Source organism: Battus philenor, unplaced genomic scaffold (genome assembly GCF_028537555.1).
Source record: "Battus philenor isolate CCGP_79_NKW_IND1 unplaced genomic scaffold, ilBatPhil1.0.hap1 SCAF_11, whole genome shotgun sequence".
Lineage (NCBI taxonomy): Eukaryota > Metazoa > Arthropoda > Insecta > Lepidoptera > Papilionidae > Battus > Battus philenor.
In genome coordinates this window covers 10,856,422-10,876,679 of record NW_027181673.1, presented here as the reverse complement: position 1 = coordinate 10,876,679, position 20,258 = coordinate 10,856,422, and the positions used below count along the sequence as shown (strand labels likewise).

The following is a 20,258-nucleotide window of genomic DNA, read 5'->3' as shown; positions in this document are numbered from 1 at the left end:
TTTTGGAGACGAAATATTTTGAAGGATAGAGTGCTTAAAGACTTTTTGTAAATAAGTGTCTATTAAGTATAAAATCTATTCTGTAATTAATTAAATATAGGTTATTCATGTCACATTTTATTACTATTTAAATGATCATTTGATAATATTTCTCTGTTTTATTCATTTATTAACATTAAGATATAAGGTAGCATAATTATGGTCAGGGCTGTGTACGCTTATATTAGGCAAATATTTAATGTATCTAAATATACATATGTAAATAAGGTTTTACTGTTAGTGTATCTGTTTGAAAATAAATGGATAAATAATGATTTGGTTATTCATAATATTTATCGTAGCTTTGGTTAGTAGTATAATATATTGCCGCCATAAGTTTGCTGGTTACGAGGACGTTGCGAAGTTAAGATTGTTGTAAAGAACATAATTAAAACAATGAGGTCCTTAGTGCTAGAGTACGATGGGGAGCGACCAGTACCAAGACCATAATGCAAAACACGCCCAGGTTTCACCGCCATTCGCGTCAGTAGGCGGGCTGTGTCAACACTGCCTAATGACGTCACACTTCTCCCAACATGGCCACTCGGCAACCCTTGCTGCCAGCCTATAATTACACTTAGCAAATGGAGCAGGAGATTTTTATTGTATAAACTGAAGTAGCTGACTATGTACCTAAGTCCCTTATATTTCTATATACCATAGAAGTGACTCAACCATCCACAATCAACAGTAACATGCCGGAAAGATACAGTTACTCAATGATTTATTGAAGATAAAAAAATAACATAACATAAATGTGACTCTAACCAACTATTGATATTTATTTCTGCGAAACTGTTAAAGTACAAATTCAAGTTTTTTGATATGTCTATATCATCACGGTTCCAGTCAGGATTTTGAAATTTAAAATTTGGAAAAACACTTTGAGGTCTCGGTACTCTTGTTACGAGTATTTAATTAGGAAATCGACTCAATGATTGAGAAAGTTTATTTTTAAAATCAATAAGATTCTGGAGAAGTCTTAAATAATTTGATATGAAATATTGAGGGATATAATGTATAACGTATAAAGTCCAAAAATATATGAATAGTATCGAAAAGGTTCAATAAAACTCATTCTAAACGAGTAAATATTAGACTAAGTCTATCAAATTATGATAAGCGTGCCTATAAAATACGTTCAGCTCTTAAGGGTAGCTTCTCGCCCACTGATAGCTAATCAAATTATCTGAAGTAATTCCAAGCGGCAAAAACGCCTGATTATCGTCGCCTTGTTTTTTCGTCGGCCCAAGGGAGCCACAGGATCACTGTCCGGTGGCCATGTTTTTCTTTTTATTTTCCAAACAATTTGCAAATTTAATTTAGTTCCAAATTTAAATTATATATGAAGCGATGTCACTTTATAAGATGCTATTAATAAGGAACTTTTACACTGTAATATCGAAATTTATTTTTGAAATGCCAATTAAAAAATAGTTAATTTTAATACAATACATTACATTAATATTATGTAATATAATTGATGAAACTGTTGATTTTTAAATAGGGTGTACATTAATTGAGAGTAAATAAGCATTATTAATAAGTAATATACATTGACCCGTTTAAAGCTTTTACACCTATTTCGAATGTTACAGTTTTGAAATTAAATTTTAATTATGTAACATTGACTTTTTATAGGTAAATGACGTTACGGCTTATCATGTTTTTATGTAACGCAGGTAGATAAACGGGGCCCCGAGGGACAAAAAGAAAAAAAAAAACAACGACCACAGCGTTGTTTGATCAAATTAGGCTGGGTCAGTAATCGCGTTACTGATATCCAATACCGGCACGAACTCACGAAATAACCAGAGGAAAACAGAGCCCTCCCGAGTATTCTCTATTCTCTTCGTTAGAGAGATTTGAATTTTTTTTTCTTTCGATAGGTCGAATTTTTTCACTGTAACTTTGTAACGCGATACGCACTTGGGGTAGATGGACAACCCTTAATAGAAAAATATTGGGTGTAAAATTTTGAAGGACTCGAATTTTCTCGTGATATTTCATTCGACGTGAAAAATGGAATTAAATTCGTAATACTATACCTCAGTCGTTCAACATTTAAATTTTTTTAAGAATATAATTTTTGAAATCATTTCTTCTTTAATTATTATTTCGTTGGCGATTTATATTCTTTGTTCGTTAAATATAATGAAGATGTCCGAGCAATGGGCAGGCTACCTAGAGCATTAAAAGATACCCACGGGAGCACCAAAATTCTGTAGAGGAAACCATGGACTGGTAAGACAAGCATAAGAAGTCCGCCCACAAGGTGAATAGACAACCTCAAAGAGGCTGTGAAAGAAACTTGACGCAGGCCCCTTACAATCGGCCCTGTTCGAAATCTATGACAAATCCTATGTACAACAGTAGACTTCCCATGGCTGAAATGATAATGTCAGTAAAGATTTTTCGCTTATAATTTTTTTCGCTTTTTAAAACAAAATCTAACAACAACATTATTGATAAGACTAGGTATGAATGCTTTAATACACGTATATTGTATATTAGTATATACGGCGTGTGTTTAAAGTTATGGAGAGAGAGCATCGTAGCTCTCATTGGGAGGATATTTGTCACGGTACGAGTGTCAATAAAAACGCCACACCGGACTGTCTTCCACTATACCACAATACCGTAGTGATGTGCCTGCGGTTTTTCATTCATCGATATATTTTCATCACGAAGAAAGACTTTTATATAACGTATTGGTCCCTTCACGTTTGAACATAATATTACGTCATAAGTTTATAATCAGCAGGTGTATTCTTAGAATTATTTATATATCTTGAACGCGGTCATGACAAACAGTTTCCGGTCAAAATAGCTGTGAACCTAGTCAAACTATTCGAGATATTTATTGAATGTGTATATGCAAAGCCTACACACGAGTCTCTATAAATACATCAGCATTAATATTTGCCTCCATGCCATTTGCTGGACATATGCCCCACCCTATATATTCCCGGTTGCAAGTCGTCTGCAACAGACACCATCTAGTAATATTAACTAAGTTTTATATCCTTGTATATCCTTGTGAAAGGGCGCCCTATGCTGGGCTTGCTATATGGTCTTCTCTTCAGAACGAACCAATGGCTATCTGTTCTGCGTAAGAGGCCTGTGCATTGCCACTTCAACTTATCATTCTGTTGAACTATGTCTGTTACTTCTAGTCTATGGACCTCAACATTCCTAATTCGACCTTGTAAATAAATCATAAGTACAACCCTCTCGGTGGGTCTTTCAGAGACTGTAAGTTTTTTGTACCAAAATCCAATTGAGAGAATATTTTTCACTATCGTAAGTCATCGCCGGTAGCATAAAGAACATATTTGAAGAGAATATATTTCATAATTCCCAAATGACAAATATATAACGCTACATTATTACAATAGACTAATATTGTTTATATCGATATCGATCTTGAATATCGATAATAAGCGCAGGCCTATAACAATGTACCCGTTAAGGCGGACACTTAACCCCTAATCCTCGGCGCGGCAGTTCTACCCGCTGGCGAGCGTTTATGGCAAAAATCTTAATTCTACGGCAGCTCTGACGTTAACTGCCCTCCGGTAATTACTACCAGAAGCTGTATCTATTACATCGAGTGCCTGACTATCGGTATTTATGAAGCATTCTCTATTTACGCCATGTACGCATATGGTTGAGTTTTCGAGATAAATTTATATGAAAAAAAAATGTGATAGGGAATCATTGGATAAAAAATTAGTAGTCAAATATATGTATTTTTGAAATTTAGATTTACCTTATTGAACCGCTTTATGGTAGATTATGAAGCTATATTAGAAAAATAATACCAATAACCTAATGGTCGTTGACGAAATTCGAAAATAAACGGTGTAGTTGTACTGAGCACAAATAAAATTTTAAAATAAATTTTAATCCATTTTCTTCGGAACAAAGGAATACATTGTTCTCATGGAACATAATAATCTCGACGTTATTGTTTTTTGTGTGAAGCCAAAACGCATACAAAAGTATTTTTCGGATGTATGAAACAAACGACATAGTTTTTCCTGAAGCAATAAAAGTGAGGTCATAAAGAGACGTCCGGCCGGGAGCTATGCCAGCGACCATCGCTACCCTACTGGCTGCATCGACGTACAGCATTCATAAATATCGCTCTGCGTGGGTCCGTTCCAAAACTATGCAGCAAATATTGCTAAAATTTTACTATACGAAATATTTTCCAAAGATTTAATTGTAGTATAGAGAGATGTTTACAAAATTTTAGATATATCAATCGATTAGAAATCATCAGATGACAGTTTTAATAAAATTAAATAATATAAATAGGTAAATATAAAACTAAATTTAAAAATTTCTTTTAATATCATATAAATCTAATCATAGAACTGAAATATGTCGTGCCAATAATCCGCTTTTGCGAATGGGGTGCAAAGTAAAATTGGCAGCGAAGTTAAAACAATCTACAATTATTTATGGCAAATTTATGAAGATGGAAATTTCATTTGCATTTTTATTAAAAAACAACAATCCCTGATTAAAGTAACTGGCGCGGCCGTATTTCAAGCGTGGACTCCACTCGGCCTATTACTCGCTGGTCATTATTTTGACTTACGACTTTTGTGGCTAGAAATTTGCGGTCAATGCATTTGTGGAATGCAGTGCTATCTGAAATATAATTTTAAATATTACCCTATGTTGATATAGCATTGAGGTTTCATGGCGTAAGTGGTTTACTTTGAGCTTTCAGCGCATGCAGTTGACAGTTTCCACAGATATTTATATTGACTGACTTTCGAATTTGTATTCCATAAAATATTTCACACTTTATAACGACAAAGACTTATTTAAAATAATTCTAAAAGTTTCAATAAAGAAGTTATAATATGACTAAAAAAGCTTTGTAACATCAATAATATAATCTTTGTTCAACTGTAAAACTGGTCAATGAAAAGACAAACTCAATAATATTTACGCAAAAATTAATGATACCAATTTATAGCCCACAGCGCATTCGATCTGTGAAAACATACGATATATACCATTCGTCCACTTACGCTCTCATTTATATGTTAATGTAAATGACATTGGTTTCAGTGTGATTCGTATATAGATACCAATCGAGGCAAGATATCATTTTCACTGCCTTATTACTTTCCAATTTGTCTTGAACATTGGTTATTGCCTCGTTTATTGCCGCCCTTCTGTATTAACTTGTTCGTAAACATGTATATTTTCGCTTACTAAACGCTGTTTCGCAACTCTCTATTTAGTTCAAAGTTTTTTTTTAAAGTAAATAACTGAACTGACTTTGAAATACCTTTTCGTCTTAAGTCGATTCCAGAGTCGAAAAATCTTGACTTACTCCTTGAAGATAAATCCATTTTCTCTGTAGATCTTTAAAGAAGTTTCAAATTGTAAAGTTGTTTAAATTCCAAATGTCCAAATTGCACTAATTAACACTGTAACTCCAACTCTGAAGTACCGAAGACCACTGGGCACTTCGCGAAAGTCTTTCAAAAGTCATAAAGCATGTGATCATCTTCGCAGATGAACACAGACTGACTGGCTAGCTCTATAAATTTGAGTCCCGAAATTTTAATAAAAAAACAGCTCCGCAGGCCCAGGTAAAAAAATCCCGTATCAAAACCGCCGTTTCCTAGTGACCCCGATCGTTCTTCCATCCCTTTGTTGGGCTCCTTTTATTTATAATAGTACATTTTTTTCACACACAGCACCCCTAATAACATGTGAGCAAAAATATGCGTAATCGCTCCGTACCCAGCCGTAGGGTCCGCGGCGAAAGCGTCAAGCTGAAAAAATTCTACTGTCCCCTATTTGAATAGCAAAAACTGCTTGTCATTGCGAAAATGGTATTAGTGAATGAATATGATTTTCTACAGATCTAAATGGATGACTTATAATTGTGTTGCATTATATTTAGCATGAATTATTGGAAGATGGTATGTTATTGCGTCAGTTTATCGCGGAACCTGCCGGACCTCGATTTTTTTTAATTTGCATTATCTTATACAATTGCGTAAATATTCATGCTTTATATCTCAATAATAAACCATTATTTCTAACTAATAATAATACAATCGTATTAAATATTTTTTGCGTTACATCGGTAGAGTAAATTAATCATTTATGAGGACTTTCTCGCAATAGCAGTAACAGTATTATGTCAATCAAATTTGGCAACCAAAATGTAATCGAAGTGACCCCAACGAGACATAATGTTTGCTATTTCTAGGTAAACAAACACAGAAGATTGACATTGAGTGTACATCTGGTAGGCAGAAGCAAACAACAGGGGAAGCGATAAACAATATATAATTTGATTTACCTACGCATGACTGGGACAAATTGCGTGTGATGTTAGAATCGGAAATTGCATTCCTTTTTTTGGCTACTTATTTCATATCAGTAAATGAAAACGGTCACAAGTATTTAATTAACATTTAAATCAGTGTACAAATAAAAAAATATATCACTAAGAATATAAATAAAATGTATAAAATAAATTGAACAACTTAAGATCACAGATAAAAAAATCTGATCAATGTTTACTAAAATTTGTAGCAAGAAAATAGCTGCCCGCAGATAAAGACAAAAAAAGGTATACTGTTACGGCAGGAACCGTTGTCCGAGATTATAATCCAAATGTTTTCTGGTGAGGTTACCTGGCTGGTGAGGCGTGTGAAAACGGAACAGGTGGCTGCGGTGCCGTCTTCCGTCCGACCCGGTAATTATAGAACGGACGGACAATGGCGACGCGTGATGCGCGGGAGTTGATTAGCGCGTTGTTGGCGGTTTTTCTACTCTCTTGTGTTAATTCTGCATAACTGTTTCGGCAATATCTCTTCTGGAGTATTTTGTAATACGAACTTTTTTTTGGACAAACACTTAAATTTTTTAGTTAAAAAAATGCAATTAGAAGTAAGATAAAATATGGCGTAACATAACAACTGCGACCGTCACCTTATAACATGAGACAGTGCGTATAATTAACTTAGTAATTACACTAGTTACGATGCGCGTAAACCGGAACAAAATAATGCGTACGCATTTCCACAAGAAATGGATCTAGCCGAGGTTAGGCCCTCATCAGACAACCTTGAACTGAAATATTAAACGTGCGAATGGTAGCCCAGGTTAATTTCGCTACTTGGAGCGTCGTCTCAAGAAAACAGAAAACTTTCCAATCCGATAAAAAAATCAATGTCACTCCTCGTGGCTCCTAATGGTACACTTGAGCTTAGTTACTAAAAATGAGACCTAGACTGAGCACGCTCGGCACCCTTCCATCTTAAATCCACTAAACCTATGCCAGTGATGCCAGTTAAGCAACCAAAGATGTTCGACCAAAAAAAAACCTTGCTTTTATTCGACATAGGATGTGTTTTGATACCGTCCTAAACGGTCTCTTCAAAAAGGAAAATTATGATGTCTTGTTATATAATAGCTTATTCAGAACTTAAATAAAATGATACTTGTAATAATATATAAAAAAAAAACAGAAACTAGTTTCCAATTTTTTTCTACCGGATAGTTTAACAGGAACAGCCTTAACATTAACGTAAAATGAGATGTCGTCGGATTAAAAAATTTACAAAAAATTATTTAGTTCATATATTTAGACGGCTCTTTTGGGTTTTTGTCTCTTTTACATTTTTTAATTAGTGAAATCTTTTTTAAATACTAATCATCCTATTCCGAAGGAGACAAAAACAATAAAAATTAGTCCGATTGTTCTTAATCTTATAAATAAATACTTCGTTTAATATGCATATAAAAATAATTAATTATTTGAAAATCATACAAGCTTGTTTATTAAATTTATTCGCAATTACCATAACGAATTCGAATTTATGATTAACGAAGGCTCGGTAGTAATGCTCGTCCATTAATGAAACCGATATGTCATTTTGCAAAAAAAATTTTCTCACACATGTGCACTGATTCTGGTCAAGGAATCCTTTGTGGACACTATTGTTAAGTGCATTGACAGATCGAAATTTCAAAGGGTTGGATTCCACCTTTAATAAAAAAAACAAGTCAGCGTGAGAGAACGAAAGGACATTCCACATATAAATGATCTTATTATTAGATTTAATTTTTTGCAGAAAACTTATACGTAATTTATTTTTAATTTTCTCATATGTAATTACTTCTTTTCTATGATCTTTTTAGAATTTATAGGAATTATCCATTTTGTTCGTAATTTAAACCTAGGCTCAGATTATTATTAAGAAAACAGAGGATTGTGTATCACAATTAATATTAGTTCAGACGTCGGACCTTCACAAATTTTGTAATGATCCGAAAATAAAAATTATAATGAAAATTATCCATCTAATAGTATTATAGGTAAAGTCCAAACGGAACCATGTGAAACGCGGTACAGCTTTTCCGGTCGGAATATTATAACAGCCTGCATGTGGTTGTCACCGTAGCAACTTATGGCGCTAAGCAACATTAAATAAGTATTATCATATTCAATCAGGACCTGTAAAAAACTGTTATATAGAGCAATGATGTCGCTGCCCAATTTTGATTTTATTGTGTCGAAGTTTCAGCAGATAAAACTTCTTTCTTTTACCGGAACTCTTGTTCAAAACCGTACCAATACTGTTTCATTTTTTTGTTGTATATCTACACTATGAATTTACAGATTCCGCGAAAAGAGATGGGAGGGAGAGGAAGTGATGGAAAAAAGTTCAGCCAGCTTCTATCTAGGATGATCGGTGATTGTCGCCAACTGTATGTTAGAGAGACAAAATTTTGTAGCATCGTTATTAATGTCTCTAGCCTGTTTCTCATCATATCTGATTTGTAGTGCGTTCTTTTTATTATTAATTACGCTAACCTTGTATAAATAGTGGTAATAAATATTATCTAGCGTTAATTTATTATACATTGTTTTATTTTACTTTACACTTTTTTATTTAAAAAAAGAACAAGTTATTCTTTTTTCAATTCAATATATAGTTAATGGAAACTGTTCGAAAGAGTTAAAGTATATCCGTATACATATACATACATATATATTTAAAAATAAGTACATCAACTGCATGTGTTATAAATGGTAATGATGAGAAAACTTTTTAAAGGTAACAACATAGATTAATTCATTACATCTGAATCAATATAAAACGATACTTTTTCTAAAATAGGTATAAGGAATGATTTTTATATTTATAGATATTTTACATGATTATTATGATTTGAGTTCTCGGTTCATTTTCGTTACTGGTGAGTACAAATTAATAATAATCAATTTGTATTAATAATCGGCCTTTAGAGTATATGAAAATACATCATTTAGATCGATAAATAAATGAAAAGGATTCCCTTTCAACGGGCTAGCTGTGCTTAGTTCTTAGACGTTTGAATCGGTTAGCGCAGACAATGGGCGACGGTGGAGTCACACGCGGGTCACTCGGCGGTTATCTCCTGATCGGAAGAAAGCCGATCTCTGTGGCCACACCGTCAAATTTATTGTACTGTTCGACTCTACTGTACAGTTATTCGCTATGTCTGTGGTCGCGCGTGATCATACGCGCTGTCGTAAAATTTTCTTTCGTTAATTAAATGTTGCTTCTGCGATGGGAATTTAAACACGTCGCGTTTTTACGATGCTATCCACTAATAAATTACAAATTATAATTTTATGAATTCATAGTTTTTAAAAATCTACGTAATAATCAATCATTGTTTATCATGATTATTTCTACTGTAAGATGTCCTGCTGCTAGATACACACCTTTCTAGTAACAATTGGAACTAACCTGTATACTGCCTTTTTCGACGTCCTATACAAGATCATCTATGCGCCTTATAGATGGACGTCCTGCGCCACGCTTGCCGACTATGGTCACTACTATTTTAACTTACCTATCCGCTTGACTATATCGGTTATTTTCTTTTGTCTAAAACATTAATGAGATATATACACACCCTTTGGTGGCTATAATAGTGCTGTCTAGCTCAAAAGTACGTCTGAATGATCTGATATCTTAGCCTGTTGTTCCCTCTTTACTTGATTTCCAATGTCAGACTACTCTTATAATCAAATTAGATTTTTTGGTAATATTTTTTTACCACACTACCAACCTAAAAAGAAACCAAAGCTATTTTGATACCGTCACAATTTCCAAAGTATGCCGAGTGCACAAAAATATTATCGCTACAAAATATATTACTACTGAATATACCAAATATACTTCAGTTAGTTAAATGAAGATCGTAAACGAATTGAAATAATAACAAAATAGTAAATTTGGTCAAAGCTTTTATGCAAAAAAACTGCTGTGTTTGTGTTGATAGTAGGCTAGTCACATTTCACATGGCCTCAATTAAACAGTCATCACTCAGACGGATGTATGTGCACAATCTTACGGCGGGTCATCGCGTTAACAAGGCGAACGGTCACGAGCTGCCCGCTATGGGAAAGCTCCCAGCATACAAATGCATATTGATACAGATGTGTGTATACCGTGTAATTCTGCACCTTTGCTTTACACTTCTTTTTTTTTTCTGCGGCGGTACTGGTAGCTCTTACAGTTCTACCAACCTTGCAGTATAAATATAATAATGCAGTTCAAGCGCCAACTAATTTTACGTTTAATTTAAAATTTTATATTAACAATATATTTATGTCAACTGTAACTAATAATAAAAGTTATGTTGTAAAAAATTCAAAAAATTTAAAAATCTTCCAATGTCTAAATATAAAACGTTAACGGAGATTAAAATAAAAGTTTAAAATATGTGAAAGATTAAAGGCGTATCTCTTATTTTTCTTCCTGAGGATCGGTATGCATGAATCACTTTTTATTAACTAGCTTTTAATTTTGAAAAGCTATAACGTGTATATATAAAAGGAAATTAGCAAAGGTATGATCAGAACAGAGTCCGTCTAAACATCGTAGTCGCGCCCATAGTTCTATAAATCTACAAGAACGCCCACACGGAACCACTGATTCAACGAACAATACACGAACGTACAACAAACACAATATAAATCATAAATGAACATCGGGCTATCTTTCACTCCTTTGACTCTATGTCTTATGATTTTTAACACCCACTTAATCTCTTTAAGCGAAACAATAAGCCTTTTAAGACATTGCAACATCGTTTAAAGCTTGCCTTAGCGAAACGTGGGATGAAAGTTCCGATAAATAAACACTATTTTTTGTGGTGCCTTTTGAAATTAACTCTATAGTATTGACTTTAATGTTATTGAAAAGATAGCGAAATAAAATTAATGTATAATGACCCTTGGGAAAGATCTATGTTCAACAGTTGATTGCTATCTAAAGATGAAATATGTTAGCTGTTGTATTACGTATAAAAAGTAAAATACCCCGAGACCTTACTAATATTGGTATACGTATTATAAAAAAAATATTTCATATAATACATGATCTTACATTATATTACGTTACCAAAATTTTACAGTCAAAGAATTATACATTTGTTATATATAATTATACATTTATATTATTTGATATCTGCTTGATATTAAAATTGAATTAATCTAAGAATATGAGTAAACATTTTCTGTACGTTATAAATGGTACTTCTAATAGATATAAACGTGTTATAAGTTCAGTGTTATTCGGTTTGTGGAATGGATTGAAAAAATAGAGAATCGAGTCGAATCAAAAGCATTGGACAATGGTCACGGGGAATCATTCAAGCGGATAGACATGGGATGAAGAATGGTCGATATAAAAGGACAGGTAGAATCCGCGCTGCCTGTCTGTCGATCATATGGACATAAGACTATCAAGTAACATACGTAAAAAATCTTAATAAGTGCTTCTAAAAGATTTGACGAAACCACAACAATAAAAATAAGAAGAATTTAGTGTTATCAATAATTTTGATATCATTATTATGAATAAATATAAAAAAAATGAAATGGAAAGTGACACTCGTAAACCCTTTTTCCATTAAAATGATGAAAGGATGTCGAATAATGATACACAATACTTATTTAGCCTACAGGCGACTTCAACCCTATTCAACATTGTTACAATATTATCGAGGTACATTTGTGGACGGACTTCTGCGCTAGTTTTGCTTGAAAAAAAATCTTTTGACCAATTGTTTGTCAAACGCGGGTCGGATCATTTTTTGTGGAAGTGTTATTTGAAGTTTGACCATGGGAAAATATCGGAGATTCAGGTGCCTATCGAATTCAGATCTATTGTCAACCTGTTGTGATCAAATCTTTGTTGCTTTTGTTTGAGATCATTTTTCATATCGCTTTTATTATTTTGTGTTTAACACACACGTAAATTTTCAGAAACGAAACAATTTTGTACTTTTTAAGCTTATAAAACACAATAATTTTCGATAAAGCGACCAATGTAAAATTGGTATAATTTCATTCTTAATCCGTTTCTCATAGTTTATATTTAATGTTCAGAGAGTCTCGTAGCCGAGGCCTTTGAAACTGTGCCTATTAAATCAAAAGCTGATCTAAAGCGTACACCTACCAAACTTTAAATGGTCGCAAGCGTTTAAACGCCGACAATTACAAATTGCTATCAAAGCCTGACAAAGATGGACTCTTGAGAAATTGTCCACCCACTATGTGGCTATTGATAGTGGCCTGCCCACAGTAAATTAATTCTTGTTATGAACTTTTTGTTCTGTTATTTATGGTATTAACTTTTAATGTTATCTAATAGGATATATATTGATCAACGTAAAAAATAGCTTATAAATTTTAATAAAGCAGTCAATTAATAAAAACTCTATACACTTATAATGTACAGGATGTTCGATTATAGGTGTAAAAATTTCCTTAATTGTCAATAAATGTATGGTATGGTATACAAAAAACAATGTTTTCAGATGTAATTAAATTACTTATAGTTTATTTTCTGTCCCTGTAGGTTGTTGTATTACTAGAAGTTACATATTTATCTGTCGCATTCCTATAGAAAAAATAAAATAAAGTATGACATTTCTAAGTGATCACTTTATACAGTGTGGTTGTAAATATGTGTAAATGCGTTAGTTTAATAAGCTATACATACCCCTTTAAATCACCTATAACCGATCAATACATATAAATTCTTAAATACATCTTTAGTATTTTTAATATTTAAAGATTTTATCATGTGTGAAAATATGTTCAACAATGCAAACACATTTTCGACCATTGCTAAGTTCTTCTGTATTGATAAATTATCGCACAGTTTTATCTTGGAGCGCCAGATTAGTGTAACGCCTTTAACATAAAGAAAACCCTGTTTGGCTACTACTTTTATTGTTTGTAACACGATTTGTATTGTCGATACGAATAATCCTTTTTCGAGAGTAAGGATTGTTTACATTTTAAATGCAGAAAGTTGTCGACGTTAGAGACCTTTCTCCTCTCTTGTGGTTATGAAAACCATTATTTAAAACTTAACAAAGATCTATTATTTAGTAGCATTATTTTTTCTTAAAGTCAATAAGATTCAAATTTCGAATTACCTTAACTTTATTTGCTTGATGTTAGTTAATTCCAAAGAACTTTGCATGAATAAATATTTACCTCCAACGTTGTTTTGCATCATTTAACGGCAGTGGGCTAATAAATCCAAATTAAATGTACCCTGGACCTCTACTGACATAACATATGTAAATTCATACATCTTTATCTTTGGGATCACAAAAACGAAGCCGATCAATGCGGACACCGAGAGAAAAAAAACATCACCAGTCCAGTAGCAAACTCAAAACGGGTGGCCATGTCTGTACAAACGTTATTCTTAATACCAAAATTAACTTTATTCCCATATAATTTAAATATCGACCGCTTGCAATCGAAGAAATCATTCGTCCGATTCCTCTTTCCTTTACGTCTGGTCCTCTAATTGTGTCTGCATTGACAAACCTTTTTTTATAAATTGTTACTACGTTTTATACTTATGATTCTAGAATAAATAAATTCAGTCCATAGTTTTCTTTTTATTTTTTTTAAGATCAGACTTCCACTACTGCTCAAGCGGTATTTGTATATTCCGCGGGTTCTAGGCGGCTGCGCGCAAGGGGCGCCTGGCCTAAGACCACTTTTATGGTAGTGAAGTTCGAAGGGTCCCCGGGAGCCTCTACTTGTGCCAAAAATAAATATATATTATTGAACTATTGCATCGTATTAGTCTTTTTTAATAATAACGTTGACATGGTTTTCTATATCTTTCAATTTTAATTAAATAATTAAAAGCCAGCTTTAGTGTATTCGGGTACCGATTTTATTTACTCTGACGGTCTTCAAACGGATTCAGTCTAAAGTATCAAGAACGTTGCAGCGGCTATAATTCTCGGCCAAGGATCAAGATTGAAAGTTCCGCTTGTAAATGCGATGCTTCGATATTCGCTTAATGAAGACATATTGAATCGCTAAGCGGCGAACGAGATAGTCAATGTTTTAAATTGACATGCGGCCTTTTATGTGATATCCGGCCTCTTTTAACAAAAAAAGAATAAGGTAAAAATGAGAATAGAAGCAATTATAATTGAAATGGATTTATTTAACATTAGATTTCTCATCCTTTCTGTTTATATCACACTCAAATATACGAGCATTTAATAACATCAAATAATACAAACATATTTGTGTAAACTGTGTTTATTCTAATTGTGTTTTAATTTCAAACATTAGATATAATAGTTGAGCTGCTTTCTGTGACCTAGTCTTAGTATCTAGAACACCTTTGTAATAATTTGTAATAATAAAAATAAAATTTTAAATATTCACATATATATTAACATTAATTCTTATTACTGTAACACTACTGATTCCTAAACTTGTAAAACATTAATTAATTTTTGAATTATGTTTAAATATGTTAAAATTTCAGGCAATGTCTATTAAACTTAAAAACATTTTTTTTAATATTACTTGTCAGAATTAATTGAGAATTTTATCTTGTATCGTGAGAACGAGGTCTGAAGCACAGTGCTATGAGTGCCAGAATCTATGCTGTATCATTTCATATACGTATCTACTATAGAAAAAGAGTTACCTTAAAAAATAGTCACGAAGTTAAATTGTAGAATTACTGTATATCCAAGGTTTTTAAAATTCTACTAGCCATATAATTTTTATATCTTCATAATTATTTGATCGTAACTAAAAGTACAATCTAGTTTATTGTGTAGTACATAGTACAGAGTAGTACAATTTCTAGTTCACCATCATCATCTTTTGATGAGGAGACATCTTGTACTACGTTTGCCGGTAGGTGGTCTCCATTCTCGTCAGCGACCATCTATTCTGCGCGCTTCACAAAGCGCCACAACCTACCCTCAACCACTACAACGAATAAGCAAATTACTATTTATCTGGCTACAAATAGGGTCATTTTATGTTACTTTTACTTTCAAATTATTTTGATTATAGGTCTGTTACATAATCTTATTCGCTATGCTTGTATCTATAAGACTAATTTCCCAAATTAATCTTGATTTGCCGCTACATCGCGAAGGTTTGTCGGTCTATTTAAATAAAAACAACGTAACAGATGATAATACATCAATAGTATTAATAACAAAATCTGCGAACAAAGACGTAATACAGATTTATTCTATTAATACATTTAGTGATGTTAAATGTGGTTACATTTAAATAACAGTGTTAGATTAGTGGTAAAGAATTGTGGCTTGCGACTGTAGGTTGCATTTTCTTGACCGCAAGCTATAAGAATTATAGTCGACGTAGTCGTTGTTCAGACCATAGACACCCACTACAAGGTCTTCCCAAAAGATACATATATAGGAGGATAAACTATAATCGCAAAGTTTGGCAGAAGGGTTGGTGATCGCAGTGTGGTACTGCAGCTCGCAGAGAACAACAGCGTTCTCTCAACTTTTGGGAATTTATTTATGAGCAGAGGCAATCCCATGTGATTAATGCATCAAGTGTAAATTATAAATAAGACTGTATCCCGGGAATCGAACCTACGACCTACGATCGCAGGTCTCAGTCTCCAACCGCTAGGTCGCCACTGCTCAATTTTTTTGTATTATTAAATATCTAGTAATATAAAATAATTATTCAAAAAATACTAAGAATAAAGAAAACTTTTCTGTTTATGATAACTACCAAATCGTTCTCAAACAAGTCAATGTCTCAATAGTGGGTTGAATAGATAGTAGATTGTTTAGTTAGTGGTATTTGATAAAATATTGATCTACTGTACATATTAAATGATAAAAATAACCAGTCGTCAAAGTAATAGTTCTTGTTGTTGTACAAAATTTAGGCTATATAAGTGCTTATAATTTGAATAAAGAATTTTCTCTTTAAATGCTAGAAGCATTTTGAATTCATTTTGCAGAGTAAATGAGTTGCACATGTCCTGTTTAGGAAATCAGTTTTAATAATTAATGTCGGTGCGGACGGAAGGAAAGTTAACTAGGATTTTAAAAAAAGTTATCTAAAGTTAGAACCGCGGTTAAGCCCGTCCTCGCATCTGTTAATGTAACTCGATGATCCTCTAATTCGTACTTTTGAGGAGGGTTAAAAAAGTAGAAAGGTCCACGATCCACCACGACAGTCCTGGCAATTGAAAGCATTACGGAACTTTTCTTTTATTTCAAATATCCCTTTGTTTTGTTTATTTGAATCACTAATGATATTCCTTTTATTTAGACGTGTTGATTTACATATTAAAATGTTTAATAATATTTTATTGCTATATTATTTAATACATTTGTTAAAAACAATTTGTTTTGAAATCGCTTTCTTAAATCGGTGTGCACACCGTCGTACGCTTGTAAAGGGGGGTGCCTTTGTTCGGTGCGTACAAAAAGCAAATACCTCAAGCCTCTTACGCTGGAAATAAGAACAAACGTGTCATCGACGAAATGACGCGTGTCGGCCAATCGGGCGAGAAGGCCGCAGACGGCGGTGACGTCACCTGGCCACCGACCAATAGCAGTGGCCTGTCGCCTCCGGTCAACTTGGACTAATTGGCGTTGTGTGCGATAACTCTAGGCCCGAGAGGAATCTGCGCTCTCGAGTCGGCGCACACGCATTCCGACGTTCACACGTATACGTACACATGTACGACACACACACGCGAATGTTATGCAAATAAAAAATAAGAACTCGTCAGAGATAAGCAAATAGCGTCTGTCGAATTAAAAATAAACCTATTCGAGCAGTTGTAGCACAAAAAGCAGATAGAAAATGTGCGTATAAATAATTCGACATATAATTTACTTGTAAGCATTTATTTGTGCGATTTAAAACATATCAATACACGAACTGAAAATGCTAGTAGAAATTTGGTGATTAGAGGTGTAGTTAAAAACAAAAGTAAAGCATGGGAACGGACAAGATACGGTTATGAATTAATGTGGTATTATATTGCCCGGCACTCGGACAGTGAGAACCGAACACAATGGCATAAGAATGTTAATGTGTAATAATTATTATGAACAATTTCTAATATTTACAGCATGCTCTGTACGAAGTTTAATGGCTATAAAATTAGCATAGTACTTTTAATCCTGTTTTAACGTCTTAGAATATAATACTAGCGCTAATGATAAAAGATGTTTTACTTACAAAATTGAAATAAAACTTTATTGTTTAAATCAGTGTATATGTTTTATTCTTTAAAAAATGTTTTTATCATGCCTTAATATTTTATTCGTTATAATTTATAATGCAATTCCTGAACATATTTTAAATTAAAATATAATAAAAACAAAGAGGTGTCAGATGTTATAGAAGTCATTTAATTATCCAACATAGTCTTTATTAATTTTGATCTCTGTACGTTTGAGACATTTGACCTTTAATTACAAACGCAGGTGGACCAGTAAGTAATATATAATTACATAAGGAATTAACTCGTGGAAAATTATAATCCATTATAAGTGAATCGAGTTATTTTCATATATATTTATATTTTATGGGTCACTTGTAAAGAATTATTACATTGTTTCGGAAACGTGACAAAACAATACTTTTTATTATTTTTTTTAGAGATCATAAATGCGTTGACGTCAAACAACTAAGTTAACTATAATGTAATAATGAGAATTATGACATTATACGTAATTAAAACAAAAAGATAAAAAAGTACGAATTTAACACGGCAAAGAGGTTTTTTGTTTTTAATATTCTAATTAAATTTTAGTGGCAATAGTTCAGGTCGTGAAACAAATTGATTCTGGCTGTTAACTGTTATTAGATATGAAAAAAAAAATTCGAAACAGATTTAAATTTTTTTTTCCCGCGTAGGATATAAAACGGGTCATGTTTTCTCGTACGCGAGTGTCGCAAGTTCTGTTGTTGAATATTTAAAGCCTGCTACTAGGGTAGTTGTGTAAGTCTAAAACTATCCTTGTCTCACTTGGACAGATGACCACGGTCCCGTGCAAATATTGACTCAAGAGCTTCACTATTAAGTAGCTCGTTGCGACTTGAATAGAGTCTCGACACAGACGGGGACGTCGTGCCGTGGATGTGTATGTAATTTTTATTTTTTTTTTCAAATTAAAAAAAAAATGTTTAAAGAAAAAATGGTTAGTGCGCAAATTTATCATGGTTAAGCTAAGTTATGATATTAAATTTAACGTTACATTAATTCATTATTATAACTGGATGTAGAAAATTACTGTTGTAAAATAATATGCACAGTAAATACGGAAAAAATGAAAAGGAAAGGGTTGTGCGAATTATAAAAAATGACAAACCTTGCGCGATGCGTACAGCTGGCATCTTAATTCTCATCTTGATTTGGTCACCTATTTTTAGATCTTCAATAACTTCTTTATCCTCGGAAATATTTATCTGTGTATCTGGCGGCGACAAGCGTCCGTCGTAGCACTTCACAGGCGCCGCCGACGGTCAGGCAACTTATCGTCCCGCTGTTAGAACAATGTTGATAACAAAAGTCGAGATGTCACTGAATAGTCCCCCTCGAAAGTCCGACGGCAAGCAATACGCACAAAATTTCTAATCATGTTTTCAAGTCATCAGTTTATTATTAATAATCGTACAGATCTCTATCTACTTTTTTCTCTTCATGTTGAGCCGGATTAATCACTCCACGGCTAAATGTTTACTCGCCAAAATGTATTGGTCATAAAACCGTCTTATCAACACTTGAATGAACGTCTCAGCGCCCTATCTAATCTGTACGCACCTAGTGGCGATCTTGCGATTCGGCTATCGAGACTATTCACACTAATAAAATTTCATAAATCAACTTCTTCACTTTCGGTCAGTCACTGAGTTTTCGCGAATTATTCTAGAACAGCTTCGAATAATTTAAATAAAACATTAAAAGAGAAATAATGAATAACTTAACAAAAAAAACATTTAAATTTGATATAGTCTATTTTGTTTATAAAATTCGCGAAGTGGCGTATCGCGATCGAGTACGTCGCGCGTACGGAGCGGTGTGAAGCAGGTGTGCGGCCGGCCGCCCGCTCTCGCCCGATGTCCGAGAGCGTCTGTCCTGTGTCCCTTTGCGCGAGGGCTCGTCGGCCTCGTGTCCACAGCTCTCGCCGTCTCGCTCCGCCGGCCGACGACGGCGCGTGCGTCCACACGAAGTGGCCAGGGGTTACTCGCGGTCGCCGACGCCTCGGCACGCCGACAGGGACGACATTATACTCCTACAAACGTAGGCTTCAACAGCACGAAAGAGATAGACGTAGATCATAAGTGCCGTGCGTCGGTGTGCGTGCGCGGGTGGGGCGAAGATGCAGCGCGTACAAAAGAAAAGGGATAATATTTGCGTGCATATTTCATGACTCGATTAGGAGATGGAATTTTTAATTGAATGGACCTGTGACGCGCGGTCAGTCTACTTCTTTTAGCATTAAATGAACGGAGGCTTACAAATTTCGAATTATTTCTTTCATTTCCAGTTCATTATTATTTTAAACTTTATTAAAAGTTATGAGAAAAAATTAACATTTCTGATTTTTGGAAAACTACTTATTGAAATGAGACAAATGGGTCATCAAATTTATTAATTACAATATTAAATGAACGAATCCAATCGTATTAGTTTTCTTCGAAAGTTTAACATAGAACTCGTAGCAGTTGCCTACGCACGTAGCATACTTTCGTAGACCAGCTTAATAATGCACATTATATACGTTGCTAGTTCTTCATAGAGTCGCAAATGTTTATTTAAATATTTTCTTATAAAACAGAGTAGTGTTTATAGAACGAGTAACAAAAAGCA

General features: G+C 33.6%; 1 protein-coding gene across 1 annotated transcript in view; it reads right to left on the bottom strand.

Annotated features, from left to right (window-relative positions):
• The window catches only part of Cph (Chronophage), a 45,199-nt gene extending 25,879 nt beyond the window's left edge, over positions 1–19,320 (bottom strand). Inside the window, exon 1 of the mRNA XM_068772442.1 lies at positions 18,757–19,320. Coding sequence (XP_068628543.1) covers positions 18,757–18,793 — 37 coding nt within the window. The 5' untranslated portion in view covers positions 18,794–19,320. The remainder of the gene's footprint in view (positions 1–18,756) is intronic.
• Positions 19,321–20,258: the final 938 nt, after the last annotated feature.